Source organism: Brassica napus, chromosome A6, assembly GCF_020379485.1.
Source record: "Brassica napus cultivar Da-Ae chromosome A6, Da-Ae, whole genome shotgun sequence".
Taxonomy (NCBI): domain Eukaryota; kingdom Viridiplantae; phylum Streptophyta; class Magnoliopsida; order Brassicales; family Brassicaceae; genus Brassica; species Brassica napus.
In genome coordinates, this window is record NC_063439.1 from 19,876,822 (window position 1) to 19,898,470 (window position 21,649).

A 21,649-nucleotide genomic window follows, 5' to 3' on the forward strand; every position below is an offset into this window, starting at 1 on the left:
AGTCAATGGCAACCTGACCTTTAGAAGCCTCAGACCTTTGAACTCTGCCATCTTTATCATAAAGCTTTACGATTGAATTCTTAGCTCTTGAAATTTTAACAGCAGCATGAAAGACCTTAGAGTTCCCATCTCCATGAAGAATCCAATCATCTTTGCTTTTTTGTTTCCAAAAGTTTTCCTCATCTCTATAAGCCAAGAGAAGATCTTTCTTGAGTGCAAAAACCTTTTGAGTAGAAGGAACTAAAGAAGACTGCTCCTTCTCAAGATCATCTTGAAGTTTGATAATCCGAAGATGAGAGTTTGCTGAGGAATTCTTTTTCCACTGACTAAGCGCTTTCCTACATTGACTGAGACGAGAAGACACTGGAGGGGAATTATGGAAACCGGGAGAATTCCATGCCTTCAAAATAGCTTCTCTAACTAAAGGTTTATGAAGCATTCTTCTATCAAAACGAAAGGATCCTTTATAAGAGTCTTGAGAGGATATTAGCTTTATCAGCACAGGACGATGATCTGATCCACGCTTTGCAAGAAACCGTTGATTTGCAGCAGGGAATTGAGAAAACCATCCTTTGTTACCAAAAGCTCTATCCAACTTAGAATGAATATACAAGTTTCCCCTTGCACCTCCCCATGTGAAACTGTTCCCCGAGCTAGGCAGTTCAGTCATATCACAAGCCTCCAACATAGAGGCAAAAGGCAAAAACGTGTTGTCATTTCTTCTAGGGCCACCAATCTTTTCTGAGTTATTTAAGATCTCATTAAAATCACCGACCATGCACCAGCTACTCTTCCGGTTAATACCAAAGCGGGTTAGACGTTCCCAAACAATGTGACGGAGGCTAATGATAGGGTTACCATATATACACGACAAATAGAACTGCTTATCTTCATATAATACTTGAACATCCAAAATATTCTTGTCTGCATACATGATATTTACATCTACACTGCTTTTCCAAAAAAGAGCAAGACCACCAGAAGTATTTACAGGGTCTACAGTGTACAGACTATCATAACCCAACCATACTTGAAGATCTACTAGGGTATTCCGAGAGTTCATTGTTTCCATAAGAAAAAGGATCTCAGGGAAAAGCGTACGTCGCAATTCCGTGAGTCTTTGGACTGTCAGTTCCTGAGGACGACCCACTCCCCGACAGTTCCAACTGATGATACTCATCTTAGGCGTTGGACGGTCCCTCACGCGGGACCATCAATGATGCATTGCTCTTAGCAGCTTTGGATGCACCTCCCAAATCACCTTCTGCCTTCCTCTTCTTCTGCGAGTTTCCTTCTGGTCGTGCCAAGTCACCAGAGACCTCTGATACTTCCTGAGATTTTTTCTGAGTTCTCTGAACCTTTCTATATCTTCCGGGCTTCCTTTTACTATAAACCTTAGTGATTGGCGCCTTAGCTGAGAAGATTAGAGGAGAGCTTGACTGTTGAAACAGAGAGCTAGGCTGTTGTGTCTGAGAGCTAGGCTGTTGTGTCTGAGAGCTTGACGGTAGGAACATAGAGGCTTGAGGAGTTTGCAGAGTCAAGCGACAGAAGACGTTTGTTGTAGGGTTTATTATAGAACTCCCCGCTGCTATTGCTTAAGCCATAAGCTTAGGTTGCGAGCTTGAGAAGAGAGACTTCAAAGTGAGGTCTTCTTTATCGTACCCAAAGACTAAACCTTTTCCCTTATCAAGATCTTTAGTAAAGACAGGAGGGGGAAGGAGCTGAAGGGTAGACCTCTGTGTGATAGGATTCTGTTCAGCTTCTTTAACTGAGGAAATGACCCTATGCTCGCGGACATGACGATCTTCATTACTGGAGGCAAGCAAGTAATTACGCATTTCTTGCAGAATCTCAGGAGCAATTCGCGGCCGGCCAGAGATGGGGTTGATTCCAACTTGATCCTCTTTTAAAACTCCAAAGAGAGGATCAGTTTCAGAGAGGACCTGAAACGTTTTAGGAGTCTGAGATATAGACATGCATGGTGAGATACGTTCACTTGCTCCTTCAGAGTTGTTGAGAAAGGGGCATCTTGGCTTTGCATGTGTTAATCTTTGACAGTGGTGACATCGCATCTGAACCCTTTCATAGTAATAGTTGACCGTGGTTTGATCTCCACCAGGAAGGTTTATAATCCTTGTCTTTTTTAAAGGCTTCGAGACATGAAAACGAATTTTAACCCGCACATAACTCTGTCTTTGGGGTTTATCAGGATCAAAAGCAACTTCTTCTACATGACCAACAAGATCTCCAAGATCAGAGATAGCTTTTTTGGTGTAGTGATTGACAGGGATATTGCTGATCCGAACCCAGATTGAGACGTATTGAAGAAAACCAGACGGCGGCCGTTCAACCCATCTCTCAATAGCAAGACCCCAGTCATCAAAAGTCTGAATGCCTTTATCAAGGATTTCATTAAGATCGTGTTCATGCATGAACACGAATTGAAACCTTTCTTTGGTTAAGGCAAAACCTCTGACCGTGTTCGCCTTCTGCCATCTTCTTGGTAATTCAAGGATCAGATGAGACATCCTCTGAAATTCTGGGTTGAGAAGGCGACCGATGAGGCTGCATGCGTTCCTTTCTGTGGCGTAGTACTGGGGAAGATCCGGTAGAGTGAAAGGGGAATCATCATCATCTTTGAGGGATAATGCTAGCAAAGCTCTGTCCATCTCAGAAGACATAGTGATCAGAGTTTTTAGAGGTAAGAATAATGGCTTTTGATAGAAAAAGGGAAGGATCGAAGCTTGGTGATGGATACAGGAACAGTTCTAAAGCTCTTTCTGGAAAAGGTAACCACGAAAGAGAAGACAGAGCTCTAGAGAGGATTTTCTAGAGAGAGAGATACAATAAACTCTCAAGTTATTATATAACAGATCTAACAATAAACTCTCCAAACTCTTATGCTTGGAGAAGTATTCTATATGGGAGAGAGCTTCTAGTTAAGGGGCTGAGACATATGGTGGGAGATGGATGTTCTTTATCGGTTTGGTCCTCTCCATGGTTGGTGGATGGGGATAGAATGCGTATACCGCTCATGAAGAATATCCTCGTTGATCTCAACCTCAGAGTATGTGATCTGTTACTGCCCAACTCTCATAACTGGAACATCTCAGCGCTGGAAGATAATTTTAATCCTCAAGATATAGAGATCATTCTCAAGATCAAACCTGTTATTTCATCGCCAGATTTTTACATCTGGAATCACTCTCGCTCAGGGGATTATACAGTTAGGTCTGGTTACTGGTTTGCTGAAAAGGAAGCAAACAAAGAAGCTTTTGTATCAGGAAGTTTGCTACCATCCTTGAATGGTATAAAGGATCGTATTTGGTCACTTGATACTGCTCCTAAAATCAAAATCTTCTTGTGGAAAGTTATCAGTGGAGCCTTACCAGTTTCAGACAAGCTTATAGATCGAGGCATGAAGATTGATACTCGTTGTCAGATATGTGGATTGGAGGGAGAATCTATAAATCATGTCCTCTTCACCTGCACCATTGCAAGACAAACCTGGGCAAACAGCAACTTCCCTCATCCTCTTCATGGGTTTGATCCTTCCTCTGTCTTTTCCAACATCTTCTATGTTTTAAAGACAAGGATCAATACACTTGTTCCAGAACAAATAAGAAGAAAGGGTCCTTGGCTTATCTGGTCTATATGGAAAAATCGAAACTCCTTTCTTTTTGAAGGTAAGATCGCTTTAGGCCCTTCTCTTATTAGATCGATTGATGATGAAGTAGATCACTGGTATCTGATCAAGAATGCTGATAAACAAGAAAAAGCTATTGATTTGGAAAGAAAAAAGAGGATCATATTCGGATGGAAACCTCCACCAATCTCTTGGCTTAAGTGTGATATTGCTTCTGACTGGAACAATAGTAATCATCAAAGTGGTGCTTCTTGGATATTGCGGAACAGTGAAGGCAAAGTGCTAATGAATGGTAGAAGATCTTTTGTTGGAATTTCGAGCAAACTTGAAGCTTCTTTCGAAAGTTGGAATTGGGCATTAGAATGTATGAAGACTCTACACTTCAATGCTATCATTTTTGCTTCTGACGATCATGATATGATTAGTGCAATCAACAAACCCTCAGCTTGGCCTTCACTCAAGTTTTACTCCACCAAATTATCAGTATGGTTACGTGATATTGTGGACTGGAAAGCTCAATTTCATTCTCAAAAGGACATCAAGGGAGCTAAACTCATCGCTAGAAGTGTGATCAAAGAGGATCTGTTTCAATCCTATATTGCTGTTGGCTATCCTTCATGGCTTAGTCATCTGTTTATCTAAGCTTTCTTTGATTGATTTAGATCCCTTTTGCCTTTTGTATTGGCCTTTGTAAATGTTTTTATTAATATAAATTATTAGTGTTAAAAAAAAAAAAAAAACAGATCTAACTATCACAAAAGCAAGTGTTATGCGAAATCAAACAATTAATCATTTTAAAAAAAACAACTAGAAGATACGATACAGCTTATATGTACTTGTTACACTCATTACTCAAATACGTTTTACATTCAATGAAAACCAAAAGAAAAGTACACTTTTACTATTGAGTTAAAAAAAAGACTGGACATCAGACACGACATCCTCCTACATCCTTGGATGTCTTCAAACAACAAAGCATACATTGGTCTTTTTTTTTCATCTTCTTGATATACCTACCCTGCAGAATCAAATGGTTCAGCAGCTGCAACAGAAGTAAATAATGTCGGATTTTGTCAAAAGAATTGTGATTGTCAAAGCTGCTTCGAGGGTTTGTCCTGTGTTAATGCCTTCTCTCCATGCAGAAAGGCCAATTTATAAAATAAAGAGAAAACGACTTTCACTTCCAATGAGCTAGTGAGCCTTTCACTGAACGTTCACCTCCTGAGCTGTGTCTGGATTTTCGGGAAGAAAGCCTGGATCATGGTTTGACTGACCCCTGAAACAAAGTCAGTTGTGAGAGATTTGTCACACAATGAAGCCCATAATATTAGTATTAGTGCGGTACCTTATTGTATAATCTGTAGCAGCAAAGCGAGGCTATCTGGTTTTACATCCCCAAAAAAGTTGCACTAGCCTCTGGCAATATACCCCTTACGTGCTATCAGGAGGTCCTCCAGTTAGCAGTGCATACGTATGAGAGCTAAACTTGCAACCACTTTCCTCCATAACGGCGAACAGTTCATTAAACGCCTCCACCAGTCCCTGCTTCCCAACACCATCAACAACGATCTTCCAAGCTAGCTCATCATGATAATAACCACACCGAAGCAAACTCTTGAAAACCCAAACCCCTCTCTCGTTTTCTCCGTTTTTATACAGCCCACATATCAAGCTTTTGCAAGACTCTAGCTGCGGCAACTGACCAACACAGATCATATCATCCACCACCTTCGCTGCTTCCTTGTACATCTCCAGCTTGCAGCAACAGCTAAGAAGAGCATTGAACATCGACTCACTCGGAGAGATTCCTTCCTCCTGTTGCATCATGCGATCAAGCACCTTTTCCGCAACTCTGAGATTCCCGGTCTCGCAGATCCCTTTGATCAGCATCTCATAGGATCTGGCGTTGGGAGTAACGCCGTGCTCTGCCATTTTTTCAAGAAGCTCAACAACAATGTCAAACTCAATCATATTAGACGTCAGACAGAGATCGTTCTCTTTTCCATGTTTCATCTCTACAAGATGTTTGATCAGAGACAAAAACGTATGATGAGAAGGCTCACAACCAGCATCAAGCATACACTTGAGGACACCAAACGCGGAATCCGTCAGCCCTTGATCGCCATAGCCTTTAATCAGAGAGGAATAAGTGATCGAATCCGGGAAAACACCGTCTTCCTTCATCTTCTCCATCACACCCTCAGCTTCTTTCATTCTCCCTGCGCTGCAATAGCTTTGAATAAACGCTGTGTAAGTATGCGCGTCAGGCTTTGTTCCAGACACCAGCATTTTCTGAAAACGTCTCTCAGCATGATCAAAATCCCCTTCTTTCAGCATTCTATGAATCAAGATCGTATCTGTGATGACTGTACTCTGCAGACCCTTCTCCACCATCTTCTTCTCTAACAACATCGCTTCACTCAGTTTCCCATCGGTGCATAAGCCATGAATCAGGGCGTTGAAAGTAGACGTGTTTGGCAAGCAACTCTTGCTCAGCATCTTCTCGAGGACCGGTTTAGCTTCTTCTAGTTTATCTGACTTGCAGTATCCATCAATCAACGCAGTGTACATCACAACATTTGCATTAACTACACCTTTCTCCTCGAGAGAATCAAATAGTTCGCGAGCTTCTTCTACTCTTTTTCTTTTACATAAAGAATCTATGAAACTATTATACGTCCACTGATCTGGAACCAATCCTCTATCATTCATCATACTAAGCAATCTATACGCACTATCGAAATTACCAGATCTACACTGTCCATCGATCAACGAGTTGTAAGTGACGACACTAGGAGCCACTCTTCGCTCCAGCATCTTGTTAAACACCCCCATCGCTTTGTGCACATTCTTCTTACAAAACCCATGTATCAACTCATTGTAAGTTCTTGTATTCGGTCTAACGTTACGCGACTCCATCAACTCCACAACGTCTAGCGCGTCTTCCATCATCCCATGCTCACAATACCCATTGATCAGCGCATTGTAAGTGACTACATTAGGCATCAACCCTTTCTCCACCATATCGCCAAGTAACTCCCTCGCCTCCTCGAAGTTACATTCACTACACGAGCTGCTGATAAGCACCGTATAAGTGTGAATATTCGGAGTAATGCCTCTCTCCGACATCTCCTTGCGCAGGTCAAGAGCTTCGGACTTCCGTTTTGATCCACACAAGGCGTTTATAAGCACAGTGTAAGTACGAACCGTTGGATAACAGTTATCATCATCATCATCCTTCATTTTCGCAAACAGCTTCATCGCTTCGTCGACCCTCCTCGCCACGCAAAGACCGTGTATAAGGTGAGTGTACGCAACCTCGTTCCTTCTAAATCCCTTCAAACTCATCTCCTCGAAAACCTTAAAAGCAGAATCCAAATCCTTTCTCTGACAGTAACCCATGATCAGAGACGTATCAGTGAAAAAATCAGGTTCCAATCCAGCTTCAACTATCTTACTCACGTACCCTTTCGCCATAGCCATGTTCCCCACCTTGCAATACCCAAAAACCATTTTATTATAAGTGTAAACGTTTGGAGAAACCTCATCCTCCTCCAGCATCTCCATATAAAGCTTCTCCATTTCATCAACCATTCCAAATCTAGCCAACGAATTCAACAACGCGTTGTAACACTCGACCCTAAGCTTAAAGCTCTCGTCTTTATTCATCTTCCTGCATATATCTAACACGAACAGAGCATCTCCTACAGATTCGCATCTCTTAATCATCAACGACCTGATCTTGAACACGACCTCCGCGTACCCGTTGTTGGCGAGGAGAGCGAGGAGAGACGCGTAGGAGTAGACGCTGTGCTTGAATCTGGGGCTCTGAGAGATCCAGTGGGAGAAGTTGAGAGCTGTTTTGGGATCTAGATCGAGCGAGAACAAGGAAGAGACGTGGGAAGGGCGTATCGATGGGACCATTTGCTTTAAAGACGGAGACTTGTGCCAATTGGGTTTGGCGAGGATTGAGAGGAGACGGTGTGGGATGCTGTTCGGGTCGGATTCTTCCGGCGGGAGTGTGCGTATGAGTGGAGATACGGAGCAAAACGTCCGGCGGAGATCTTTGGAGACCCTCATCGCCAGGATTAGTGCGGAGGATACTGAACCGGGAAAGGCTGCGTCGCGGTGTGGTTGTATTCGACGGATCATCGATCCCTTGGTGGCGTTTGGATCGCTCCGGTGAAGAAAGGAAGAAACTTTGCAGAACGGCGTCTGCATCCTCTCCAGAACCAGAGAAGAGTTTGAGAGCTCGATGTTTCTTAGTGGGCCTTTATGGGCCTTCATGGGCTATTAAAATTTAATAGATTAATGGGCTTTTATTAAATGCGCAACTTCTATTACTCCGCCGGAACTGAACTACTCAGGTGATGGACGGCGATGAGAAGAGATCATTACGGCGGATTGATCGTCGTCTCTAGAATTTCAAGCTTCTTTGGTTCTAAAGCAGGAAACTTTCGTAGTCAATTTAGGCTTCTCTGCATTGCAAGCAACTCCTTTACAACGACGCACACTTTCTCTCCGCTTCTCAGACAGTGCATAGACGAGAGATGGTTACCAGGAATCAAGACCATTCAAGCCCAGATGCTCAAATCTGGCTTCCCAGTTCAACTCTCCGGCAGCAAACTCGTCGACGCGGGTTTGAAGTGCGGCGAGATCGGTTACGCACGCGAGGTGTTCGATGAAATGACTGAGAGACATATCGTGACGTGGAACTCTCTGATTGCGTATTTTATTAAGCATAGAAGAAGCAAGGAAGCTGTTGAGGTGTATAGATTGATGATCACGAGTAATGTATTGCCAGATGAGTACACATTGTCCAGTGTTTTCAAGGCGTTTTCTGATTTGGGTCTTGAGGAGGAAGCTCAGAGAAGCCACGGACTTGCTGTGATTCTGGGTTTGGAAGTGTCGAATGTGTTCGTTGGAAGCGCTCTTGTGGATATGTATGTGAAGTTTGGCAAAACGAGGGAGGCGAAGTTGGTGTTAGACCGTGTGGAAGAGAAAGATGTGGTTTTAATCACTGCTTTGATCGTTGGTTACTCTCAGGAGGGTGAAGATGCAGAAGCTGTGGAGGCGTTTCGGAGTATGTTGGGGGAGGGAGTCCAGCCTAACGAGTATACTTACGCTAGCGTGTTGATATCTTGCGGAAACTTGAAGGATGTAAGTAATGGGAAGTTGATTCATGGACTTATGATCAAGTCTGGGTTTGATTCTGCTCTTGGCTCACAAACTTCTCTTCTTACAATGTATCTAAGGTGCGGTTTAGTCGACGATTCCTTGTGGATTTTCAAGTGTATTGAGTACCCAAATGAGGTGACTTGGACGTCTCTTATATCGGGTCTTGTCCTAAACGGTAGAGAAGAAATGGCACTTACAGAGTTTAGGAAGATGATGCGTGATTCAGTAAAGCCAAACTCTTTTACGTTGTCTAGTTCTCTCAGAGGGTGTTCGAATCTCGCAATGTTTGAAGAAGGCAGGCAGATTCATGGGATAGTGACTAAATATGGTTTAGATAGAGATAAGTATGCCGGGTCAGGGCTTATAGATCTCTATGGTAAATGTGGATGCTCGGACATGGCGAGGTCTGTTTTTGATACTTTGAATGAAGTTGACGTTATATCTTTGAACACAATGATCTATAGTTATGCACAGAATGGTTACGGACGCGAAGCACTCGAGTTGTTTGAGAGGATGATGAAACTTGGACTGCAAGCCAATGATGTAACGGTTTTGAGCGTGCTCTTGGCTTGTAACAACTCTGGATTAGTTGATGAAGGTTGTGAGTTCTTCGAGTCCTTTAGAAAGGGTAAGGTCGTGTTAACGAATGATCATTACGCTTGTATGGTGGATATGCTTGGACGAGCAGGGAGATTGGATGAGGCGGACAGGCTTGTGAACGAGGTGGTAAACCCTGATTTGGTTCTGTGGAGGACACTGCTCAGCGCCTGTAAGATCCATAGAAATGTTGAGATGGCTGAGAGGTTAAAGAGAAAGATCCTTGAGATGGCACCTGGAGATGAAGGAACTCTCATTCTAATGTCGAATCTCTACGCATCTACTGGGAAATGGAACAGAGTGATTGAGATGAAGAGTGATATGAGGGGGATGAAGCTGAAGAAGAGTCCAGCTATGAGTTGGGTTGACGTTGATAGAGAGACGCATACATTCATGGCTGGAGATTTGTTTTCACATCCGAACTCGGAGCAGATTCTTGAAACTCTTGAGGAGCTGATCAAGAAAGCTAAAGAAATGGGGTATGTTGAAGACAAAAGCTGTGTGTTTCAAGACATGGAGGAGAGTGCAAAAGAGAGGTCTTTGCATCAACATAGCGAAAAATTGGCCATAGCTTTTGCGGTTTGGAGAAATGCTGGTGGAAGTATAAGGATTTTAAAGAACCTTAGAGTTTGTGTTGATTGTCACAGTTGGATCAAGATTGTATCAAGAGTTATAAACAGAGAGATTATCTGTAGAGATTCAAAGAGGTTTCATCATTTCAGAGATGGGTCTTGTTCTTGTAGAGATTATTGGTAAATGAACGAGACTATGTTTGTGTTTCAAAAAAAAAAGAAAAAGGAAAAAAAGGACGAGACTTTGTTTTAATTAGGCCCAACGCCATTTCATATGAGCTGTGGAAATGAGCCCGACATTTTTGTATTATTTTGGTCTTTAGAGCATCGGTATCGGGGGCCCTTAGGCCCGTCCCGTGATATAAAATGGGTTTAATTTAAATGAAAAAGAAATTAAAAGAGAGTGGGACGGGCCTTAAGTAAGGGCTGTTCGGGCTCGTCCCGTTGACGACGTGGCAGCACGCGAGTGGCTGTCTCCATCTGTGATGTTCGCGTGTTCTTCTCCTCGACGACTCCGAAATCATAAATAAAAAAAAAAAATTTCGAAAGCTCAAAGGCGATTGCGATGGCGACGGCGAAGCCTTGATCTCCAAATCGATCTCTTCAAATCGAAAGGCAACCCTGCGTCTTCTCTCTTTCACTGAAGCTGTAGATCGCTATTTTCTTCGCTGGCGAGGTCGCAGATTCCGGCGTCGTTTCATCCCCCGATCCTTCTCCGAAGCCCAATCCACATCGGTTCGCTTCCGTTCCAAAACGACGAGAAGCAATCCTCCCCAAAACCATTGAGAATCGTCCTAATCTTAACTAGGTATGTTTTTCAAATCCGATATGATTTTGAAATATTTTTTAGGGTTTTCTAGAAATTCGAAGAATAAAATGGTATTGATCAGAGTGTTTGTTAGATTCGATGGGAAAAAGAAATAGATTCATTGGTTTGAGAACAATTGTATTGTTGCTAGGGTTCGGGAATTTTTCGGAGCTCGTATAGATATCCGCAGCTTTCTATGGTTCGCTTGTATGATTGTTTCTATGAATCGCTTGTATGATTGTTTCTATGAATCGCTTGTATGATTGTTTCTGTGATTGCCATGTCTTGATTGTATGCTTGTTCAAAATGGGTTTAAGTTTGGAGCTTTAGTATATATATCTATGAACAAATGTATGATTGTTTCTATGGTTCGAGATCAATTGTTTAAGTGGTTTAGAGTTTGATTTGTCTGCTAATTCGAACCCGTGAACATAAGCTCATGTTATTTAAAATCTTAATTTGTCTGCAAATTCGCTTGTTTAAGCTCATGTTTGATTTGTATAGATTTGAATCGTATAGACTAATAGTTTTAAGAGTAATGTCTATTAAAATCTAAGAGTTTTAGACACATTGCATTTTCCATAGTTTTAAGAGTAATGTCTATTAAAATCTAAATATTCTTATTCTAATGCAGTGAACTGATTGTTTCTCTGTCTTCTGTTAGACATTTAAGCCTCTGATGTTTTAAAAGAAAGTTGATAGCTTTTTAGTTGTGTATTAAGTTGGGATTAGACATTTCTTGTTCGGAGTTGGCCATTAAGGCGGTTATGTACTTTGTATTCTTCACTTCCTCCTATTTAAATCTCTTCTCCTTTCTATCTTCTATCATCCCATTAGTCTTTCACCAACAAATCTCTTATATTTAGTTTCTGTTATGGATCCAAACAATGTTCCTAGCAACTCCTCTAGCTACGTAGGACTGCTTCACAGTCAACAAGGTAGCGTGTTCCATGAGAACTTTCCTTATGAAAGTTTTCATTCTAGTGTTAACTTCGGAGACCCACAGCCTTTTCCGCCTTTCAGCTCACAACAATCTCAAGATGCACCATTAGAGCCACCAGTACAGACACCGGCTGCCCGTGGTGTAAGGCGCAAATGGAATCCAGCAGATGACGAAGTGCTGATCAGTGCATGGCTTAACACTTCGAAAGATGCAATAGTTGCAAATGAGCAGAGGTCGGGGGCCTTCTGGAAACGGGTTGCTGCTTATTATGCAGCAAGTCCCCATGGAATAGAGGATGGTGCGAGGGAGCACGGTTGTTGCAAGAAGAGGTGGCACAGAATTAATGAAGATGTTAACAAGTTCTGTGCCGCATACTCGGCAGCAGAGCGGCAAATGAGTAGTGGTGAGAGTGACACTGACGTTCTGAAGAAGGCACATGAGATTTTCTTCTCTGATTGTTCGCACAAGTTCACACTTGAACACGCTTGGTGTGTGTTGAGGTTTGAACAGAAGTGGCTCAGCCTCAACACACCCACGACGGCTGGCGTTTCGAAGAGGAAGAATGTGGACGTAAATTCCCAAACATCTAATACCGAAGGCTTCGTTGATGTTGAGAGCAGGCCCGAAGGTGTCAAGGCTGCTAAGGCCAAAAGAAACACGGGTAAAGGGAAGTCTGTGGCTGAGATTGCGACCGTTTGGGAAATGAAGAAGGACGATTTGGTGAGGAAGGAGAGACTGTCGAGGCTAGCAATACTAGACAGTCTCCTTACCCGTTCTGAACCATTGACTGAGGCGGAAGTTGTTGCGAAGAATAAGCTCCTACTGGAGTTATTCTAAAAAAAAAATGTCTTTTTATGTATGATATTTCCTGTACGCTCTATGTTCTTGTTTGATGTATGTCCTATGTTCTTATTAGGTGTTTGGTCCATGTAGTCCGGTTTCCTTAAATGAGTTTTTATTAATGAATCATTTTCTTTAAATGTCTTCGCTCTAAATATGTGTATGTAATTTAAATGTTGACAATGTATGCAGGTTAAGTTAAAATGGGACATTACAGCTATACGCAGCCATCAGAAGAGGATGATTTATTTGGAAACAATGAGGACAGTGAGTACAGCGAGACGGATGATCTGATACGACGTGACCAAGCTGAGTTAAGCTTGGAACGTACTCAACAGGTTGACTACCCTCCGCAACCGGAGGTAGAGTTTGGTTTTCCGCAGGTTTGCTATTGTGGTGCTACGCCACTGCTAGCAACGTCTAACAACAGGCAAGATCAAGGTATGTGGTTGTTATTAATTTACTTGCTTATGTGCTAGTTTGTGTATGTGTTTAGCTGCTTTTGCTTGTCTGTGAAACAGGCAGAAGATTTTTCACTTGTGCGAACAAAGACGACGGCGAATGCCATGTCTACAAATGGTGGGATGAGGCGCTGATGGAGGAAATGAGAGCCAGAGATATCCACGTGCTTCAGCTAGGTGAAAAGGTAGAAAGCCTAACCCTTTTGAGTGACTATGACACAGAGCAGAAGATACGAAACCTAGAGAAGATTGTGGGTGATATGGCTAAGGAGAAATCTTCTTTTAGTTATGGGTTTGAGTGCTTTGTAATAGGCATAGTTGTTCTTGTTGTTGTAATAGGCTTGGTTGTTATGTTTGGATAAATTTAACTTCTCTAACCGGCATGGTATGGGTTTTTACCGGATGTTAATCGTTTGAACTCTGTTGTAATTGTGCTCAAATAGAACCGGCATCACAATTACTCTTTAATATAACGCATAACTTTGTTTAATTGTGCTCATTTGTAAATTTTAACATGATCGAGTTTCTTGCTTGTAACATAACTCATTTGTAAATTTTAATGGCTGAAAACTAGAATGAAAGCTGACAACTAGAATGGTTTATTTGTGCTCGTGACCAAAGAGTTCATATCAAAGCTGACAACTAGAATGGTTTCATTTATAAAAGTCACAAGTTGAGATTCTTTGTACCAATAAGTGAGTTGATAAGTCACATGTTTATTATGCTTTCTACCAATAAGTCACAAGATGTACTAAAGAGTTCATATCAATATTCATTCACGGGAGGATTCGTAGACACTTCTTCTTTATCATATAAGTATTGACACTTCTTCTCTCATCTTCTCTCAAATTCTAAACACTTTTATCTTTTCTTAAAATTTTCTATGGCTTCTTCTTCACATTATCATTACCACAAAGATAATGATGATGAATTAGATGACATATTTGAAGATTTATGTGACGAATATATTGATTTCAATCCACAACCAAAAGAGCGAAAAACACGAGTTTTTATCGAGAGACACCGGGAGGAAGGCCATCAGAAACTCTGGAATGATTATTTTAGCGAGACTCCAACATACCCGCACAATATATTCCGGCGACGGTTTCGAATGAACAAGGCATTATTCTTGCGTATTGTGCATCGTCTGTCTACAGAAGTTGAGTACTTTCAACCCAGAGTAGATGCAACCGGACGGTCGAGTCTAACTCCGCTGCAAAAATGTACCGCAGCAATACGTCAATTGGCGTATGGTGGTGGGTCTGACACAGTTGATGAATATGTCCGAATTGGAGAAACAACAGCTCGAAGAAGTTTGCACAATTTCGCGGCGGGAATAATCGACTTGTTTGGCGAGGAATACCTAAGACGTCCCACACCGGAGGATCTGCAAAGACTACTATATATTGGAGAACAACGTGGGTTTCCAGGGATGATTGGAAGCATCGACTGTATGCACTGGGAGTGGAAGAATTGCCCCACGGCTTGGAAAGGAATGTATTCACGAGGAACCGATAAACCAACGATTGTCTTGGAGGCGGTAGCTTCATATGACCTCTGGATTTGGCACGCGTTTTTTGGAGCTCCAGGTACTATGAACGATCTTAATATTCTCGATCGATCACCCGTTTTTGATGACATTATTAACGGAATAGCGCCACAAGTTAACTTCCATGTTAATGGTAATCCATACAATTTGGCATATTATCTCACCGACGGTATTTATCCGAAATGGGCTACTTTTATTCAATCTATCCGACTACCACAAGGTCAGAAGAATTCTTTATTTGCTCAAACCCAAGAAGCTGTGCGAAAAGATGTCGAGCGTGCATTCGGTGTATTACAAGCTAGGTTTGCCGTTGTTAGAAATCCATCTAATATTTGGGATAAAGAAAAAATAGGAAATATTATGAGAGCATGTATCATACTCCATAATATGATTGTGGAAGATGAACGATCATCAGGAACTCAGGCCAACGGTGGTGAATTCGAAGAAAGAGAAGACGTGGCTACATTTTCCGTCAATATGCCTTCACCTATCGTGAGTGCAATTGAGCGTCGCACGAGCGTTCGGAATAGACAAGTCCATGAGCATTTAAAAAATGATTTGATTGAAAATATTTGGACTAAATTTGGACATCTTACCCATCACATATAATTTATAAGTTTCTATTTGTATTGGAATAAATGTTTGTGTGTTTTTTTTTAATAATTATGATGTTTTGTATTTCTATTTTACAACTTTGTAATTTTCTTAAGATTTCAATTTTAATGTTAAACTTTTTTAAAATATATTTCATTTACAACTTCTTTTTATATGTTATACATTATGAAAATAATAAATTAATTAAATAATAACCTAAGGGACCAGGAAAGTCCCACTAATAATTTACCAAATTGTTAAATGTCCTTAGCTTAGGTCCCTTAACATAAAACCTTAATATAAAATGCTAAGGGCTTGTGGGTTGAGTCCCACCAATACCGATGCTCTTAGTCTTGAAATGACAATGTTACATTTTTAACAAAAGTAGAAAAGGTCAAATGTTTTCATTTTAAATTGATAACAATGTAATTCATGATTAATTTTCTAATACAACAACATTGGCAGATTTTGGGGATTCCTAGTTTTTTTTCAGAAAAATCAAGTCAAGTGATAAATGATTCATTATTTATTAGTTCAAAGCATTTGAAAGAAAAATTCAGCTATAGTCAACTGTTAATTGCTTAGTTGGCAATACTTTCCCCAAAAAAAAAACATTTCAAGCCAAAACTGAATTTGAGATATATATACACCTTTTACCTAATACTATATTTTGTAACTTTTGTGTTGTTATATATATATTTTTTTTTTTTGACGTCGTGTTGTTATATATAACTCCAAAAGAACAATCGTTAAAAACAATAAAATTTCGGTTACCATGAAGAGAAGGTAATGATGTGACAAACCGAAAACATGTAACATGTTTTGTGTTGGAAGCTTTCTCTTCTTTCTTTTTTCTCATCATTATCAAAATACAGTACGTTACTTTGTGATGAGGCGTGAGTGTTATGAGAAATTTCGTATGTTGTGCTAGGTTCGACGGCCATATGTACAAAACTTGGTTCGAAAGTAAAGTAGAAGTTATATATCATTTTGAATATTTTTTTCTCTTTCGTTTACTCGTTTGGAATAACAATTTCACCTTTTTCACTTTGTTTCCTATCTTGCCAAAATGCCAAGTGGGATGGTCTACCACCGTCACCCATTTTAGGTCATGTATATGCATCAAATATTCCAGACGACGCGACTCATTTTTTCGTATCAGTATGCTCAAACCTCCACGTACGTTGTTGCATGCATTAATTTAGCCAGACTCAAGGTAAACGGAGAATTATATTACTCCAAGAAAGGAGATCGTATAACTACACTGTTTCCTCTCACGAGTCGAAAACCGTGAGCTTTCTCGCAATTGGTTTAGGTTTTTTTTGGGTAAAAATGTTAAGTGCAATTGGTTTAGGTTCTTGTTGTAAAGCCGTGAAACAACGACCTAATAAATTTATTCATATACGATCTAAAAGCTGTTGCATCACTTGTATTCACATTCATCATGCTCCTTCCCTGTTTATCCGTTTCATTAAATCATCGAAAATATTTGTTTATTTTTATTTGTAACATTGAGATATTTAATATTTATTTGTTATAAATGACATTACATGACTTTAGCCTTTATTTGGCTAGTTAACCAAAAGCAAGATAAAGGTTAATTCTTGATTGTTGTTACCTTTCTAGGATAATTAAAAAGAGGAGAAACAAAAAGTTCGGATCTCGGAAAGGCAATGTTCTTAGGATGAAAAGTCTTATAACGCAAACTTACTAATGATCAATCATAAAAAGCTTAAAGGGAGATTGTAGTATATATGCAAAAGTGCCAACATCACCTTCTTTGTAAAAGTACTTGGAACCTAAAGAAAAAGTAATTCTTCTTTTGTAGCATATACATATATCAGTAATATATTGATCTTTAGATATAATAAAAATAATTGGAACTAAAAGTGAATTACTCATGCATTTTTTAATATATTTTAAAACTTTTTTGCTTTGTGATTTACCTAGCTTTGTCTCTATAATTGTTTTAAAAAGAACTAAAACTCGAAAACGAGTGAGCTCTTATATGGTCTCTACTGAATATATATAACTCCATTGTATTACTTATTTACATACATTATTTTACCACGTAAAATTCAGTTATTTGTTATTAATGATATAAAAGATTCTATAAATATATAGTTTGTTCATTTAGAATTATATATACATACATGTATATATGCCATATCTTTTTGACATTTCTTCCAGCGGATTAGTTAAAAAAAACACGCTTGTGAAAATAGGTGACTTTTTAGGTTGTAGAACCAATCGAAGTAAATGTGATCAAAAGTCACATTGACAATTCTAAACGATATTTGGAATAAAAGGGAGGGAAAATGAGTTACCACGTACTATGATATGACTTAAATAATGACCATTGATTACGATGCGCACGATGGGAGTCGATCGTTAATTGAGTTTGCAAAGAAACACAAATTTAGTTAACTAATTTAATAATGATGAAATGTAATTGACATAGTATTAATTATCAAATAAGTAGAACGGGAAAGGAGTCTGTTAGTAGATGAACCTTTAAACACTAGGCAAAATATTATTCACAATTCACATGCAGGCAGCAGGGGCCACAATTTCTTTCGTAGTCAAATGCAATTGAGTAAAGAACGTAATAGTCGCATGCATGGCTAAACAAATAACTTAACAAAAAATAATTTAAAGTAGATTATGATTTACAAGTTAATGTTCTTCTAGAAGCCAGAAATTAAAGTGGATCAAAGGCAGCATTTTCTCTTTACTATTTAGAAATCCACAATTTCAAATGAAGCGTTAAAATTTAAACCAAATTCATGATTATCATCTACATATGCATCTAAACCCTATATAATACTTCTCCAGAACCTGCAATGTTGTGTATGCTTTTGACACAATTCAAACACTATTATACAATTTTTGAAATAATCAATGTTTGGATTTAGTCGAACTAGTCCGTTTGCACATGCCTACTTCTGCATAAGACGTTCGTACTTGCAGTCGCAGACCTTCCCTTGATCAGTAATAAGATATACATACACATTAGTACAGATACAAACATATATATACATATATATTTATGTTCATGTATATGTAGCGAGAATCTAAGGATGGGGCTAAAGAGAGACTGCAAAAAAGCCTAATGCCTGGTCTCTATGTTTCACGTAGACTCGACATAGTTCAGTGACTTATAAGATGCCATATGCTTGAATGTACATGAATCAGACCACACTTCACTGACAGTTCTTTAATGTAACATACAATTTATGTTTTCAGTTTTGCAGCACAACTGTCGATGTTGTAGCGAATATTACACACCATTTATTGAGATTCTAATTTTACCAGGGTATTATTACAGTTGATGTGGATGGGCAATTATTTTGCTTGGCTCGAGACGTGTATATAATTAGGCTCTGTTAAACTTGACAAAAATCTAGTAAAATTATTTAAAGGTAATAGTAAGTCTATAACTAATCCCAAGGAAACATTGTCTGTTTACTGAAATTGACGTTTCAAGAATTTTCGAATTAACATTGGGACAAAAACGACCAACTATTTCACTACCAAACCAAGAGCCTTTGAATAATTAAGCTTTAAGCGCAGTAAATCTTGTTTCGAATATTTCCAACATTGAGATAATTATGAGTACAGAAAAGTCACAAGTTTAGAGAATCTATTATAGTATATCTCTCAATTCTTAAATTTTTGTTTACAAATTGAAACTTATAAATCTAAATAGTAACCAACAACAACAACAAAAACTGACTACAAAGAGCACCCAAACCAACAAATACTAAAAACATAAATATTCTTTGGCATTACATAAGAAACACACATAATTTTAAATATCTGATCACATAATATAGTTCCTTTTAACTTACCAATAATCATGGCAAAGCATCATAATGGTTAAGATCAGTCCAAGCTTGAACTCCATTGTTCCATTGCTCACTTCCTCCTGTGTTGTTATTATTAGCCACCCCTTCATTATCATTATTATTATTATTATTACCAAAATACCACTCTGTCTGATTATCTCCTTTCTTCGTCGGCGACTGCGATGAGTTCACGATATCGAGATTCCTGTAAAGTATCGGCTGTGGCCTCTCCACAACGACAGTCTCTTCTTTAGAGCTACCAAAAAGCATAGCCATCCTCTGTTGCTGAAGTCTCCAGTGCAAATCTTGGTTTAAAGAACTCAAAGTTTCTATCGAAGTAGCTAAGTTTCCGTCGGTTCCTCCGGCGGTTGTGAACGTCCCCGTTGAATGGTTGTTGTTGCTGTAATCTCCAAAACCCATTAAAGATAAACCCGACCCGACATCTACTGGTGTTGTCTCGACCTGGTCCATGGGCCTAAGGCCAAGAACTTCTTGATTATTCATAAGTTGAAGATCGTTGATTTTGTTGAGAGACAAACCAGCGAGCTGAAAATCCATTGTTGTTGGAGGAGGGAAGAACTTGGAGGAATCTTCCATGATTGAAGAGAAAAATCTCTGAGATGAAGAAGGAGTTGCTACTGCGTTAGGTTTGAATGATTTTTTGGTTTTCCGACATCCTCCACCGATGGGGACGTTTCTTAAGGCACCACCACGTGTCCAGTAACGACGGCAAGCTTTGCAGAAGTGACGAGGCTGAGAGAGGCTGTAGTTGTTGTAGTAACAGAACTTTGTGTTTGAGGAGTTGCAACGAGGGCATTTTAGGGTTTGTTGGTCTTGAGAGGTGGAGGAGGACGGTGGTTTTTTGGTATGGGGTGTCCCGGTGGTACGGTGATCCGGTTTAGGAGAGTGGAGATTGGTATGGGAGGACATGATGATGATGGGACGAGAGGAGAAAAGTTTGAAGGAAATAAGTAAAGTAGGAGAATAGAGAGAAAGAGAGGTTGAGGAACAGTCGGTACAAGGGTTTCGTGTGGTGTTATATATTTATACAAATGATTGTGTAATGTATGTGAATATGATATGTTTGTGTTTGTGTTTTTTTTTTAAAGTCACTTTGGCATAAATAATTATAGATATTGATTTATTTGAAGAAAACAAAAAGTGTTTTTGTCTTCAAAAAGTTGGAGAGAAAGACTTAATTACTTTTCGTTTGTTAATGACTTAGCAAATATAAAAAGTGGTTTTATCGTAAAGAATTGGAAGTACTTAATTATTTGAGATTTTGGCATTTGTAACTCTATTTGTAAGAAAACTCTATTTGTATTTATATTGCACTAATATAGTGTGTTTATATTATAGTGAAACTTTAATAACTTGAGTTTTGTTATTCATTTCTAAGACATTAAATACAGTATTATTAAGTTACAAAAAAATACAGTATTATTAAAAATCTTAGTTATGCGTACTGTACAGTTTACACAAAATTTATGGTAACACAAAAAATTATAAACATAATCTATATAAATTTGAAAACTCAATATTTATGTTATAACAAATCAAATTGTGATAGCTGTGTTGGATGTAAATTTTGTTGGTAACGATTATACAAGAGTAGTATTTTTTTTTTTTTTTGCAAACAAATTAAATATGTATTTAACATGTTTTAGTAAACTCTTTGAGATAAAAATTAAACACTTTTTAACTTTGTTGGCCACATATGTATTAGAAAATGTTATACATCTCTATGGTGTTCCTTTATTACATTTGATTAGTTCATCGTAAATTTCTTTATAGTTAAAGTCTTTGGATTTATTGTAAGTTAAAAACAAAACAAAAAAATGTAGCAGAGGATGATCGGTTAAGTCTCACGAGAGATCCATTCTTCAAGCTCTCACATGTTTCCCATTTTATCTTCTCCGTTCTCTCGTGTTTCTTCACAGATGGAGACGTTTACTCAATCATCGAAACACAATCTTCTCTTTTTATTTTTGGACGTATTACTTATTACAATATTTATATTTTTTTGTCAGCATATTTATATATTATCTATATGTGTGTATAGAAATGCCGTAGTATATCTTTTTTGAAGGACATTGCCTCAACAATTGTGTAACTGGAATTTAATACGTATACAAAAAGAAAACAATTGAATTTGATTCTGATGGCAATTCACTTCAACTACTCAGCAAATGTCAAATAGTGTACATTTAATCATATGCATTACTAGCGATCATACAATAGAAAAAAGGAGAAGAAAAGGCGTTACAAAAGATGTCAGAGAATTCTTTTAGGAATTAATGGTCAAGTTTATATTAAGGAAATAACTTCACAAAATGTCAGAAAGTTAAAAACTAATATTATCTGGCCGAAAGCTATAAGTATAGCTGCATGTATAAAGGAGTATATAATATCTAGTCTACGTATAAAGATTGGTGCAGCGCATACACAGAGAAAAAAACTTACCACAACAATAGAAACAAGACACACATAACAAATTCTATCCGATTTGTTCAGTCATAGATGTTCTGTCTTTTCTGCCACTTCATAATAATCCCCCCCCCCCCCCCCCCCCCCCCCCCCCCCCCCCCCCCCAAAAAAAACCATCTACCTCAA

General features: G+C 39.0%; 6 protein-coding genes across 6 annotated transcripts; 3 read left to right on the forward strand and 3 right to left on the reverse strand.

Moving 5' to 3' along the window:
* Window positions 1–1,595: 1,595 nt before the first annotated feature.
* On the reverse strand, window positions 1,596–2,681 carry LOC125609991. The gene has a single exon (XM_048781627.1). It carries the CDS (start codon window positions 2,679–2,681, stop codon window positions 1,596–1,598), a length of 1,086 nt encoding a protein of 361 aa, XP_048637584.1.
* A 1,715-nt stretch (window positions 2,682–4,396) lies between these two features.
* LOC106348116 (pentatricopeptide repeat-containing protein At5g65560) lies at window positions 4,397–7,905 on the reverse strand. The gene is made up of 2 exons (XM_013787779.3): window positions 4,992–7,905; window positions 4,397–4,922 (listed from the first exon to the last, which is right to left on the reverse strand). Exon 1 carries the CDS (start codon window positions 7,865–7,867, stop codon window positions 5,078–5,080), a length of 2,790 nt encoding a protein of 929 aa, XP_013643233.2. The 5' UTR covers window positions 7,868–7,905; the 3' UTR covers window positions 4,397–4,922; window positions 4,992–5,077.
* Window positions 7,906–8,026: 121 nt separating this feature from the next.
* LOC106431888 (pentatricopeptide repeat-containing protein At5g65570) lies at window positions 8,027–10,246 on the forward strand. Its single transcript, XM_013872726.3, has one exon. It carries the CDS (start codon window positions 8,027–8,029, stop codon window positions 10,175–10,177), a length of 2,151 nt encoding a protein of 716 aa, XP_013728180.2. The 3' UTR covers window positions 10,178–10,246.
* A 1,429-nt stretch (window positions 10,247–11,675) lies between these two features.
* LOC106350646 (glutathione S-transferase T3-like) lies at window positions 11,676–12,581 on the forward strand. The gene has a single exon (XM_013790506.2). The coding sequence runs from the start codon at window positions 11,676–11,678 to the stop codon at window positions 12,579–12,581; it is 906 nt and encodes a 301-aa protein (XP_013645960.2).
* On the forward strand, window positions 12,292–13,500 carry LOC106350647 (uncharacterized protein At4g04775-like). The gene is made up of 2 exons (XM_048734981.1): window positions 12,292–13,025; window positions 13,106–13,500. The coding sequence occupies exons 1-2, from the start codon at window positions 12,788–12,790 to the stop codon at window positions 13,405–13,407; spliced, it is 540 nt and encodes a 179-aa protein (XP_048590938.1). The 5' UTR covers window positions 12,292–12,787; the 3' UTR covers window positions 13,408–13,500.
* A 5,256-nt stretch (window positions 13,501–18,756) lies between these two features.
* On the reverse strand, window positions 18,757–20,071 carry LOC106431864 (dof zinc finger protein DOF5.7-like). The gene has a single exon (XM_013872703.3). It carries the CDS (start codon window positions 19,964–19,966, stop codon window positions 19,046–19,048), a length of 921 nt encoding a protein of 306 aa, XP_013728157.2. The 5' UTR covers window positions 19,967–20,071; the 3' UTR covers window positions 18,757–19,045.
* Between the last annotated feature and the right edge of the window lie 1,578 nt (window positions 20,072–21,649).

Coding starts and splice junctions, on each gene's coding strand:
- LOC125609991 (XM_048781627.1), bottom strand. CDS start 2,681: ATGTCTTCTGAGATGGACAGAGCTTTGCTAGCATTATCCCTCAAAGAT.
- LOC106348116 (XM_013787779.3), bottom strand. CDS start 7,867: ATGCAGACGCCGTTCTGCAAAGTTTCTTCCTTTCTTCACCGGAGCGAT.
- LOC106431888 (XM_013872726.3), top strand. CDS start 8,027: ATGAGAAGAGATCATTACGGCGGATTGATCGTCGTCTCTAGAATTTCA.
- LOC106350646 (XM_013790506.2), top strand. CDS start 11,676: ATGGATCCAAACAATGTTCCTAGCAACTCCTCTAGCTACGTAGGACTG.
- LOC106350647 (XM_048734981.1), top strand. CDS start 12,788: ATGGGACATTACAGCTATACGCAGCCATCAGAAGAGGATGATTTATTT. Junction 13,026..13,105: donor TAACAACAGGCAAGATCAAG/GTATGTGGTTGT, acceptor TCTGTGAAACAG/GCAGAAGATTTTTCACTTGT.
- LOC106431864 (XM_013872703.3), bottom strand. CDS start 19,966: ATGTCCTCCCATACCAATCTCCACTCTCCTAAACCGGATCACCGTACC.